This window comes from Anabrus simplex, chromosome 7 (genome assembly GCF_040414725.1).
Source record: "Anabrus simplex isolate iqAnaSimp1 chromosome 7, ASM4041472v1, whole genome shotgun sequence".
NCBI classification, from domain to species: domain Eukaryota; kingdom Metazoa; phylum Arthropoda; class Insecta; order Orthoptera; family Tettigoniidae; genus Anabrus; species Anabrus simplex.
The window spans coordinates 95,696,575-95,710,593 of record NC_090271.1 but is presented as its reverse complement, the minus strand read 5'-3'; the positions used below and the strand labels follow the sequence as shown (position 1 = coordinate 95,710,593).

The window sequence follows — 14,019 nt, the reverse complement described above, 5'->3', positions numbered from 1 at the left end:
GAAGAACATCTGAGGCTGTGCGAAAGCAACTTTGCTAGCCTTAAGGGTTAGTCTTGCTTTACGGAGTCTTTCAAGGACTTCATTGAGATGAACAAGGTGTTCTTCAAAAGTTTCACTAAATATAACCAAATCATCTAAATAATCGTAAACAAATTTGAGTTTAATGTCTGACAACACGTTATCCAGCAGCCGAGTGAGAACGGCGGCTCCCGCCGCCAGCACAAACGGTATCCGCTCAAATTCATAGAGGTTCCAGTCAGTGGCAAAAGCCGTGAGATGCTTGGATTCCTCAGCAAGAGGTATCTGATAATACGCCTGATTCAAATCGATAGTGGTAAAAATTTTGGCAATAGCAAACCAAGAGAAACAAGAGTGTAAGTCAGGAAGAGGAACGGACTGAAGCACAACTCTCTTATTAAACATTCTGTAGTCAATTACAGGCCGAAAACCACACTGTAGTTTAGGGACTAGAAAAATCTGTGAGAAGAGTACCCAGATTTAGAACGACGTACTACACCATCAGCAAGCATTTGGTCGATGATAGCCTTAAGGGCTTTCATCTTGGGAGGCGACAACCGGTACAGAGGAGAACGAACAGGCACATTGTCCGTTACTTCAGTTTTATATTCCAAAACATTGGTCACACATAATTTGTCTGTGAACACATCAGGAAATTTATCACAAAGATTCCTAAGTTGGTTGCCTGGTGATCAGGCAAATGATTAAAGTCAAAAGTTTTGGTTCACTTGTGTCCGCAGAGACAGCACTGACATGATAAGGAAGGATAGGAGAATGGTTACACCATTTAAAGACCCTAACGGAAAATTTAAACTGGAATTCATTGTATTGAAGATCCAAAATCATACCACTTTTGGCAATAAACTTTGCACCGAGAATGAAAGGACAAGATCGCCACTAGCACAGGCACTTTTCATGTGAAATTACGTATTCTAATTTTCACATTCAGACTTCCAATCACATTCAAGAAATTAGAATTAGCCGTATGGCAGGTTAAAGACACCGGTTTTAAGGCAGGGGACTTACAAACAGATTTTACAGACAAATTTTCACTCATCAAGGTGAGGCTACTTCCAGAATCAACTAAAGCACAAACAGGTTCATTGTTCACTTCTAGGCATATGTAAGGTAATTTACACGGAGGAATAGCAGAAATACCACAAGATTGTGGAAAATTGACACCAGGGTCAGACTGAGTCTCATCATTAATTACAGGATCGCTAAATCGTCATCTAACTGATAGTGATAACAGACGTAACATGAAGGTACATTATAAGGTTTGGCACAAGAATCGGCGGTTAGTCACCTGGAATTGCCATTACCAGAACGCCCAGAACCAGAAGAATTGCGAGGACACTGTCTAGAAAAGTGTCTATTCGCCCCGCAGAATCTGCAAGAATTAGTGGAGGGAGAAACTCTACTCACATTACGATATCAATTGCCTAAGGGCTCAATCTTTGACAATTCCGCTGGAAATGATCAGTGGAACCACAACTACAGCATGCACGCGAATTACAAGGCTTGGAAGAAGTAGAAACGGTACTAGTGACCTGAGAAGACATGCTATTAGGAGGAGGAGCTAACGCAACGCGTAACTGGTCGGCATACCAAATGCCTTCAGGAGAAACAGTAATGGCTCCCAATTGAGCGAAAGTAGCGGTTCGTGGTTACAGAGTAAGATACGACCGAAAATTTGCAAGACCCTCAACAATGCTAGCAACCATTTGAGACTCAGAATAGTTGAGCATAAAAAACGTAGCATTGAACTTAATGTCCTGAATGTATTCAGACAATGTTTCGTTCAAATGCTGCACATGAAAATAATACTTATGCACCAAGGAAGACAAAGCACGGGAAGGAATAAAGAACTCAAGCACATGCGCATGAAATTGGTCAACTGTCCACTTTTCTGAAATGGCTCTTATGACATGCCCAGAAAGTGCTCCAGATACATGTGGATATAAGGCTTGGAAAAATTTTCACTACTTAAGGAATACACTATACCCTGATCTTTAAAATCAACCAAAAAACGTACAAACACAATGATTTCCTCAATTGAATTAGCGGTGAACTTGGATACACTCTTAAATATAGCAGTTAATGGGTGAGGCAAATTTGAAGAAAATTGAGAAGCAGCAGGTGTAGTAGGTACCTGACCAGCACTGGATTGGTTAAGAGAAGGCATCACAGTAGTATAGAAATTTTGATTTGGACGCCCTCTGAAAGGGTGGGTGTACTAAAAGTGAGGTTAGGTCTGTAACTAGATTGCATCGATACCGGCACAGATATTCGCATCTGCGAAACATTTTCGCACATTTGTGACACCACCGAAGCATTTGATACAGGTGAGACTTGGACAGTTCCCATAGGAACGGTAGACGTACCAACTTGTGTACAAGAAGCACCACTGGTATTATTCATGGGCAAAGAAGCACTAGTAAATACAGCAGGAGAAGATTGCAGGGGAATATTATTACAAGTTAACACTACTAATTTGTGAAGCAGTTGATACAGAAATAATGTCATTGTCACACGTTTCAGATTGAACAGACACATTAACTACCGAACTGGAGCTAGGCAATGCATTACCTTCCAGCAAGGTAACAATTTTATCAAGAATACCAGAAAATTGTAATAATAACAATTCGTACTCGTGTCGCTCGTTTTAAGATTCATTATGAGCTAACAGGTCGCAAATCCTGTCCACCTAATGCTGCACTTGGGCTTTCACACGTGTTAACTGATCATTAGACGGTTCAGAGGAACAAAAGGACACAATAATGGCTTTAAATTCAATGATTTTATCCCTAACAGTTGACAAAGATGCGCACACATCATCTGTTGATAACACTGGGACGAAAACAGGTTCATCTAGTGATAGTTTTAACAAGCTCGTGTCATCTCTAACTCTTCCTGTCGAATTCAACTTACGAATACGAAGTTCGTAAGCTAATTTCTCCTTCCTCAAATGGAACGGAACTGGGATAACACGAGACATGTTGACCAAAAAGCACTACGAGATAATACTTCAATTAAATCGTGAGTTATAATCACCTAATCACCATGAACTTCCCTTCTTCAGCAACTCAAAACTCTGATACCATTCTGTAACCTCAGGAATAACGAAGGTTACAAGTAATAGTTTATAATAATAATAATAATAATAATAATAATAATAATAATAATAATAATAATAATAATAATAATAATTGCTCCCATTGTGCTTACACCTTGTTACAAACCGAGATTAATTAACGCAGACATGATAATAATATGAATCAAATTAAAACCATACGCACATTTAACACCGAAAACAATCACAAACAGGTTAACCAACGTGACGGCTAAGAAAGGATGATTGGGAAACGGCTGGGAACCATATCCAGGCGGTGAAAGGTATTGGCAATGCTGAGGAAGCGAAATCAATAGTGTTTTTATATTCATAAGTTTACTTAAAAATTAATATTCAAATTAGAGCGCAAATAATCAAACAAAATACCTTTAAAAATCGAAAATGGTTATTAAAAATATTTACTATTTACCCCGAGGGTAAAATTTAGGTTGTTTAAACCTCTAGGTCTGAACATCTCACACTACATTCCACTATTCATGGCGAAACATTTAAATCATACAATACTGACGAAAAGAAAAAGGAAAGTAACATTATACAGTCAGAAGTATGTACATGTAAGAAAGGGAAACAACATATAATATATATATATCCTAGTGCAGGGCACCTTTAGGAGGCAACTCCCTCAGAAACACTTCTGAGAAAGCGTGCCCGTCCTAAATGGGAATACATTAAGATGAAACGGGATAAATGAGACAGTCCCAAGGGGAAATTTACATTTTACGGTTACATTGAAAGGCGTTGAATATCTAATTTACAAAATCAAGAAATGAAATGGAAACTGTCTCTTAACATAACTCTGATATGACTTGCCGGTAGGCTAAGTCATTTTACTGAAATTTTGGCGATTGAAAGAAAAAACGGGTAAGCTCCGGCAAAAGAAATTAAACGGAATACTACAGTTGAAGATAACCTGAAAAATGAAAAACAACTAAATGCTTACCTGTAGGAGAGGCCAAGAAGATCCATCACCTGCAAAAGGCAACCTTTCCCTTTAATTGTCACGATTCAAGGACGCCTCGGAAGAGCTAGGCTCTAGCGAAAAGCTTCTCTCCGGAAATTAGGAATTCGTAAAACAACCAGTGAGCCTCCGTTCTTTTCCTTCACCCACCCATCACAACAATTTTTATTATACCCAATTAGGGACCAGTAATTAGTGCTGATTAAAACCTCGCGTAGCATCCAGAAACGTCGAAATTGATGCAATATTATGAAAGCGGAAACATCCCATGGCGATCTGGCGCGTGTGGTATAGGGTGTTTCCTAATTGATACACCTTACTTTAATTTTTCACAACAACCCAACTTAAAGCCATATCAAAATTTAATATTTCCAAAATTCACATACAGAAAAACATAAACCCACAGAAAACAATAAATAAATACATGATATAAAATTCCCCAGTGTTTCAATTCTAAACAATCACTACATAATTAATTAATTAATCAATGTGTCCTTGTAGCACTGTAATATAGACAGAGGAAGCATACAGATAGCTGATTCCCGCCCAACAACGTAGGTAGTGCCTGGCAAGTGATGCTTCGACCTTTGACTGGCGCATCTCTAGCCCGCAAGTGGCTAATGCCAGGCAAGCGAGGTTTCTCCCAGTCCCACCCGTAAGCGAACGCCCTGTATAAACACAATGATGGTAGAATGGTGTGAGAAGAGGGAGAAATCGAAAGAATAAACAAGGACAAATTTGAAAACATAAAAGGACAGCAACAATCTCCGTACCTTTTAATACTGGTGTCTTTACAGAGAGAGGCTTTCTCCTCACCTAATCAGCCGCAGTTCTTGTACATCCATTTTTCCTTTGCTCCCATCAAATATGTTTCTGCTTCTCAGCTGCATGGGGAGAGAATATTCCTTTTATTTTTCGGCTTTGTAAATAGTGAAAACAACACTTTGGTGCTATTCACAATCAGTATACTAATAAGAAAGTTGGAAATGTTGATCTAAAAACAACAAGTATCTCCCAGATTAATGCTAGCTATGAGTTTAAAATGTTTAAAGAGAATCTCTTTAGTTAACTTGAAGAATTGTACAGTGTTGTTGATGATGCAGGTCCAGTCTTTGATGTCTTGGAGTCATGACATTGGTGGTCTACCAGCTCCTCGCTTGCCGTTTATCTTTGTCATGTGAGGAGTAGAAGCCCGTAGTTTCTACCTTGTAGAACATGGCCTAAATAAGTTGTTTTCCTGGCTTTGATGATGTTTGCCACCTCACGCTGAGCTTTATCTCTCCTTAACACTTCTTTATTGGTTACAAAATCTGTCCAAGCTATTCTGAGCATTCTCAAATGTAACCAAATTTCAAAGGTCTCTAATCTGTTAATGGAGGAAGGTTTGAGAGTCCAGGTCTCTAAGCCATAAAGCAGTGTTGACCAGCCATAACATCTCAACAGCTTTTGCCTGAGTTTGAGGTTTAGAGTTGGAATCAACCAAAAACTTTTCTTGTTTTTAGTTGATTTAGAGAGCCTTTGTGTTATACCTTTAATCTTGATATGGGAGGCATAGGATAAAAGAATAGCCAGATATGGTTTTCCTTCTTTTGTCTACTGATGTAAACTTTGATAATTGTTGGTCAGCATGGTCTAAAAATTTTGTTTCTAGATTTTGTTCACCTTACCATGTGTTTGATTTCCAGTGCTGGCCAAGACTTACGATTAGCAAGGACTGAAGTTTAAAGCAACCTTGTGAGGGCATTTCAAAGTTTCTAGGCATGAAAGTTTGTATAACAGGAGAAGAAATTGTTAAATGCCTTCAGTATATTGTCAATGTCTCCCTTCAGTCTGTAGGCCTGGAACAAGAAGGCTCTCCAAATCAGAGATTCAAGCAAGGACAGAAGAGATATAGGCATTGATTTATTTTAATGTAACAACTACATTACTAATGATTCCTTTTTTCTAGGATGAGTACTCTGTTTACTGACAAGTCTCAGCTGAAACTTGGTACCTCCATCAGAATGGGGTAAGTCTGCATCTTAAATTAGTAGAACTGTTTAAAAATATCACAGTAAACATTTATAACAATTTCTTGTAATTGTTTACTAATTCTAAACTAGAAGGATATGTTATTCTGCCATTTAAAATAAGAATTATATGTGATTTAAAATTAATTTGATTGCCTTCAGAGCAGAATTTTTCTGAGCTTGACAATAGAAAACTTTCGTTTGGACAGACAGGATTTTCAGCCAAAGCAAAAGCAGCAACAACACTTCTTACAAGACTGCGTTGATGCTAGGTTTTTAACATCCAAATAATCCTCTGTAATCCTAAATATGCAGAATATTTCAATTCCATGTACAGTACATCATGTTGATTTAAGCTGGTGAAAAAGAAGGTTAAGGTGCATTTACAGGGGATGGAAAATGATGAGTTTGAGGATAGGACGAATTATTTTAAAAGATGGGTTACTTGTGGTAAAGGTATAGGCATACCAGGTGATAGATTTATAAGGGAAGAAAACCAATAGTTTGGAAGTAATATATATTATCAATATATTGATAAACAAATATATAAATATTTCAACAAAGTTAACAAATTGAAAATGGATAACAAGAAAATAGTGTTGGAGAACAGCATACTGATTAACTGATAGAACAAAAAATAAATTACTGTAATTAGAAATTCAGAAATAAAGAAGTTAATTTGAAATTGAAACAGGAAAAGAGTATGAGAAGAATTCATCAGACCAAGAATTTGCTTGCAGTGTACCTTTAAGTGTTAATCCTTGTTGACAACACAATAATGAATTTTATTAAAAAGTCGCCTCTGATAATGCTGATAGAAGAACGTTATTTGAAAATGGTGAAACGCTAGTTAATGTTGAAGCTGAGAATAAAAAAGAAAATACAAGGAAACTTGTTACATATTATATTTACTTTATGTGTCCTGAATAAAGTCTTTATAGACAACACAGTGATAAAAAATGAAATTTAAGTGGCAGTGACGTCGTACAGTTTGTTGAAACTAGGTAATCCAATTCAACTTAAATTTTGGTTGTAGTGCATCCCTGAGAGTGCTGATGAATTTAAAAAAGTCCAGGATCTTGGAGAAGAGTTTGTTAACTTGAAAATAGAAATACATAATGTCTTCTAGTAGATCTTGAAGAAAGTTAAAATGGCGAGTAAAATAGCCGCTTCAGGAGGCTAATAGAGCTGCAGGAACCTCATGTAGCCATCCTCTTGAGCTTACGGATTGTGGCTTGGAACCCATGACGAGCCATGAAGAGAGAAACATAGCCTTTTCAAATCTTTTTTATAACTGTAAGGTTCTTCAGTCTGCTAAAACTAGTTTTGATTAATAAATTTATAAACTATCTGAAAAAGAAAACATATTTTAAGAGTATTCTACTTCAAAAAGAGACAACTTAATTAAAATAGACTGACATATTGAAACCGTACAGTGTCCTGTACAGCTCATTGGAATTATAGGTGCCTTTCTACTTCGTTAAAATCACTCCTAAAGGTCGCGTCATTGGTAATAGTATGGGCGATGGGGATCGAGCGGCGTCCGGCCACAATGGAACCCGCGAAAGAGCGCCTGAAAAACAAAGGGAAGACCGAGCATGAGCCAAGCCCCCGCGGAAATACCCTCTCAACTTGCAGAGAGAGCTAGAAGAGGACGCGATGCTGGAGTAGTCAGATACGCCCCGAGGTGTGGTTTAGCTTCCCAGAGTTCCAAACTAACATAAGGAACTTCCGGTTTTTTATGCACGTGTCACGGGTGCCAACGTCGGATTTTGGCGCGTAAAAATGGGATGATATTTTAATCCAGACATAGGAAAATTATGTGAGACACACCATTGAATAGAGCTGAATTTTCTGCGTTTCCCAGACTAAAAATATGTAATAATTTATTCAGGGGAAGAAATGAGGTCACCAGCTGTCCAGATGTAACATATTGCTAACACATGTGAATACAACAGCGTCACCCAAGCTAAGAGTCGCGCTCAAAGATGACTCCACCCCCCAAGGGACGCTAATGAATTAATCAAAGGCGGGAAGCAAATTGTATAAAAACTGCCGATCGTAGGTCCAGCACGCCTTGCTCAAATGAAAGAGCAAATAGAGGGCCACAAGATGCACTATTTAAATGTCTTCAATTCTTGGTATGAAAGGAGCTCGTGTTCTTAATGAACCGTGAACGTTTACGCCCCCAGGCTTCCGGCGGGCAAAATGATATAGGCCGGGCTGGCCATCGCAGAAGACAGTTGTTCTTGGCGGGTCGTTGAGAAGGGACTGTGTCCCGCGGTGCTCCAGTTTTACAGTCCGAAACCATTGACCGCTTACTAAGAGTGTTATTGTGTCCGTCGCCGCTCTGAAGTACAAAGCCTCTGTGAAGTGTAACGGGAGGCCAAACGAGCCTAGGTGAATTGTCTCTGTGCTGCGTGTCAAACTAGTTAATCCGCGAGCATAATTTACAAACGAGTAGCGGAATACGGCTGAGACAGTGCCGGCTTTAATGAGTCAGTGAAATTCATAATTTGGTATCACCCAAAGTGTTACTCTGAATCAGGGTGCTCGAGTCTCGTGAGCCACCCGATCCCTGCTGTGAACGCGCCCGCCGTGATTTGAAAGACCGGCTTATTCGTGGTGTAAACTCTGGAAATAGAGGCCGTGTGACGAGTGGTGAAGTGGTACCCACTTTGGATTACTGTAAGATTTCAGCTGTGAACGAGTTCCCCAGGATGTCGGACTTGTATGGACCAGGGATGAAGGACTGCACGCCCGCCACCAACCGCGGGGTCATGCAGCACTAAGCTCCACCATGGGTCTCCCGTGGAAGGAGAAACAACGGCCACCAAACAGATGAGTGATGTCCAAATCTAATTTCTTAAGCATGATAATGTAACCGGGGGTGGGATTAGCTTTCTTTTGTAAATATCAAAATGTTGTAAGATAATGCATGCCCAAATATGGAAATTTTATTGATCTTTATAATGTTGGAGTAAATTCAAGGGAGCTAAAGTCCCGGACGACTCATTTTTTCTTCATGATTAGCTTATCGTGAGGGGTATATTTTTAGTAATATGTAGAATGTCCTAGCAAATATGGGAACAAGGTTAGGAGAATATTTGAGTTCCCCTTAGGGGTGGCTGGAACAATAATGCTGGCGAGCAGGGAGAACCATATCAAAATGTTGTTAGTTACTGTCCCACGTGGCTGTCGTATATGCCGGGGAAACTCATGGGTCAGTCAGACAATGCATGTCTAGCTTACACATATAATCAGTGCATGTACAGCAAGAAAGAAGAAATCCCGACCGGGAGAGGTATATGCTGTGTTATTTAGGTAATTGTGAGGGACCATGTGCAAGTCTCCCGTGATTTTGATTAATTGGCCAGAATGGTTTGGAGTGTTTTTTTAATCTATAGCCGGGGTGAGACCCAGAGGCAGGAGTCTCTAATCTTTGGTCAGAAGATTTAAATATAGGTATATTTCCTGTGGTAGGAGCCAGGAGCATGGAAAAGTGGACTGAGGAGTCATGAGAGCCCTATGCCCAAGGAAAGAAGATACGCGATATGAGACGTAGTGAGAGGGCCGAATGCCCGAGGAATTTACGATGAGATAAGTTAGAAGTGATCGTGCCCACAGTCGGCGTTCAGCGGTAATAATGAGAAGGGAGAGAATAAAAGAGTATTTTATGGGAATCCTACGATAATATGAATAAACAAATGAAGTGGGCCATGGATATATGTCCCCAAGATGAGAAGGGTGGACGTGTGAGGGAGAGAAGAATCTGCCGTGGCGAATGAATGAGTGATGGCTGGAGTAGCGAATGACCTTCCCTTCTTTTTTGTGTGTGAGTGTCTGGCTCGCGCCTTCCTGACAGAGGGATCCCGCTGTACTATTGTATTAAGACTTGGGCTCTGGGTCTTCACCGTGCTTTTCTGTTTGGTTTAAATGGCTTAGCGAAGAATACTTATATAATGATATTATCACGCTGATTTTGAAGGTATTTAATAAATGAGTAGGGATCTCCCCCAGATATCCGGTGATATGAGACTGTAGCTAGCCTAGGGATTTCCTGAAGTCCACAGTACCTCTCGGTCGGGAGTCGGCCAGTTCGACCCTGGATTATGATGGCGCCCTTGAGCGAGCTGCCCCAAGCTTGCGCCTAGGGCCGGAGACAGTGATAACCATGCTGTTTCTTTCTAGGAATGGCTCTTCTTTATGCATGAAGTGTATATATATATATGTGTGTGTATGTGTAGAATTAATGTGCATATATATTTCTTTGGGTTCAAACAGAACCTTGTTCAGCGTTGACTGGTCTTGGTGACGGATGAGGGCGTCCGGGATTTAGCTAAATGGTATGTGTGTTTGTTTGTGTATCATGCAAATGTTTCTTTTAATATGGTAATTATGTAGCGTAGGCCCCGGTTATTTTCGTGCTAAGAACAGGAAGTAATATGTGAGTAGGGACATCAGATCATCTCACGGTGTGATCGACAGAAGAATATTAAAAAAATGTCATGAACGGTATGAATTAATGAGGAAAGATGAACGATAGCAATCGCAAAACCTCAATCACACCGTTATGCAGACGACGCCCATGGGCGATTCATATTTTAAAGTGATCATTATTTTCTTTTCCTCCCGTATGTGGAGAGTTCATTGTATAGAGCTGTATCAATTTCTTTAATATGTCATATTTGAATAAATTAGTATTCGTAACCCCTATTTTTTGATTCTTGTCATTTGTAGCAGTGCTAAGCAGTATCCAATAGGCATTTGAACCCAGAGATCCTACTTTCATATTATATTCATAGGCTCCATCTTAAGTATTTGTTTTTCTCTTTCTTTCGAACGTACCACTCCCCAAGTGCTATGGCTGCCGGGCAAGCACAGAAAGTATTTATTTAAATAGGACATATTAAAGAAATTGATACAGCTCTATACAATGAACTCTCCACATATGGGAGGAAAAGAAAATAATGACCACTTTAAAATATGAATCGCCCATGGGCGTCGTCTGCATAACGGTGTGATTGAGGTTTTGCGATAGCTATCGTTCATCTTTCCTCATTAGTTCATACCGTTCATGACATTTTTTAAATATTCTTCTGTCGATCACACCGTGAGATGATCTGATGTCCCTACTCACATATTACTTCCTGTTCTTAGCACGAAAATAACCGGGGCCTACGCTACATAATTACCATATTAAAAGAAACATTTGCATGATACACAAACAAACACACATACCATTTAGCTAAATCCCGGACCCCCTCCTCTGTCACCAAGACCAGTCAACGCTGAACAAGGTTCTGTTTGAACTCAAAGAAATATATATGCACATTAATTCTACACAAACACAGATATATATATACACTTCATGCATAAAGAAGAGCCATTCCTAGAAAGAAACAGCATGGTTATCACTGTCTCCGGCCCTAGGCGCAAGCTTGGGGCAGCTCGCTCAAGGGCGCCATCATAATCCAGGGTCGAACTGGCCGACTCCCGACCGAGAGGTACTGTGGACTTCAGGAAATCCCTAGGCTAGCTACAGTCTCATATCACCGGATATCTGGGGGAGATCCCTACTCATTTATTAAATACCTTCAAAATCAGCGTGATAATATCATTATATAAGTATTCTTCGCTAAGCCATTTAAACCAAACAGAAAAGCACGGTGAAGACCCAGAGCCCAAGTCTTAATACAATAGTACAGCGGGATCCCTCTGTCAGGAAGGCGCGAGCCAGACACTCACACACAAAAAAGAAGGGAAGGTCATTCGCTACTCCAGCCATCACTCATTCATTCGCCACGGCAGATTCTTCTCTCCCTCACACGTCCACCCTTCTCATCTTGGGGACATATATCCATGGCCCACTTCATTTGTTTATTCATATTATCGTAGGATTCCCATAAAATACTCTTTTATTCTCTCCCTTCTCATTATTACCGCTGAACGCCGACTGTGGGCACGATCACTTCTAACTTATCTCATCGTAAATTCCTCGGGCATTCGGCCCTCTCACTACGTCTCATATCGCGTATCTTCTTTCCTTGGGCATAGGGCTCTCATGACTCCTCAGTCCACTTTTCCATGCTCCTGGCTCCTACCACAGGAAATATACCTATATTTAAATCTTCTGACCAAAGATTAGAGACTCCTGCCTCTGGGTCTCACCCCGGCTATAGATTAAAAAAACACTCCAAACCATTCTGGCCAATTAATCAAAATCAAGGGAGACTTGCACATGGTCCCTCACAATTACCTAAATAACACAGCATATACCTCTCCCGGTCGGGATTTCTTCTTTCTTGCTGTACATGCACTGATTATATGTGTAAGCTAGGCATGCATTGTCTGACTGACCCATGAGTTTCCCCGGCATATACGACAGCCACGTGGGACAGTAACTAACAACATTTTGACATGGTTCTCCCTGCTCGCCAGCATTATTGTTCCAGCCACCCCTAAGGGGAACTCAAATATTCTCCTAACCTTGTTCCCATATTTGCTAGGACATTCTACATATTACTAAAAATATACCCCTCACGATAAGCTAATCATTAAGGAAAAAATGAGTCGTCCGGAACTTTAGCTCCCTTGAATTTACTCCAACATTATAAAGATCAATAAAATTTCCATATTTGGACATGCATTATCTTACAACATTTTGATATTTACAAAAGAAAGCTAATCCTACCCCCGGTTACATTATCATGCTTAAGAAATTAGATTTGGACATCACTCATCTGTTTGGTGGCCGTTGTTTCTCCTTCCACGGGAGACCCATGGTGGAGCTTAGTGCTGCATGACCCCGCGGTTGGTGGCGGGCGTGCAGTCCTTCATCCCTGGTCCATACAAGTCCGACATCCTGGGGAACTCGTTCACAGCTGAAATCTTACAGTAATCCAAAGTGGGTAACACTTCACCACTCGTCACACGGCCTCTATTTCCAGAGTTTACACCACGAATAAGCCGGTCTTTCAAATCACGGCGGGCGCGTTCACAGCAGGGATCGGGTGGCTCACGAGACTCGAGCACCCTGATTCAGAGTAACACTTTGGGTGATACCAAATTATGAATTTCACTGACTCATTAAAGCCGGCACTGTCTCAGCCGTATTCCGCTACTCGTTTGTAAATTATGCTCGCGGATTAACTAGTTTGACACGCAGCACAGAGACAATTCACCTAGGCTCGTTTGGCCTCCCGTTACACTTCACAAAGGCTTTGTACTTCAGAGCGGCGATGGACACAATAACGCTCTTAGTAAGCGGTCAATGGTTTCGGACTGTAAAACTGGAGCACCGCGGGACACAGAGTCCCTTCTCAACGACCCGCCAAGAACAACTGTCTTCTGCGATGGCCAGCCCGGCCTATATCATTTTGCCCGCCGGAAGCCTGGGGGCGTAAACGTTCACGGTTCATTAAGAACACGAGCTCCTTTCATACCAAGAATTGAAGACATTTAAATAGTGCATCTTGTGGCCCTCTATTTGCTCTTTCATTTGAGCAAGGCGTGCTGGACCTACGATCGGCAGTTTTTATACAATTTGCTTCCCGCCTTTGATTAATTCATTAGCGTCCCTTGGGGGGTGGAGTCATCTTTGAGCGCGACTCTTAACTTGGGTGACGGTGTTGTATTCACATGTGTTAGCAATATGTTACATCTGGACAGCTGGTGACCTCATTTCTTCCCCTGAATAAATTATTACATATTTTTAGTCTGGGAAACGCAGAAAATTAAGCTCTATTCAATGGTGTGTCTCACATAATTTTCCTATGTCTGGATCGAAATATCATCCCATTTTTACGGACCAAAATCCGACGTTGGCACCCGTGACACGTGCATAAAAACCGTAAGTTCCTTATGTTAGTTTGGAACTCTGGGAAGCTAAGCCACACCTC

The 14,019-nt window shown here is 40.6% G+C and overlaps 1 protein-coding gene across 1 annotated transcript in view; it reads left to right on the top strand.

The window, feature by feature from the left end:
• Positions 1-14,019, top strand: part of LOC136877292 (dynein axonemal heavy chain 5) — a 363,203-nt gene that overhangs the window by 59,629 nt on the left and 289,555 nt on the right. The window contains exon 3 of the mRNA XM_067151223.1: positions 6,058-6,117. Within this exon, the coding sequence (XP_067007324.1) occupies positions 6,058-6,117 (60 nt within the window). The remainder of the gene's footprint in view (positions 1-6,057; positions 6,118-14,019) is intronic.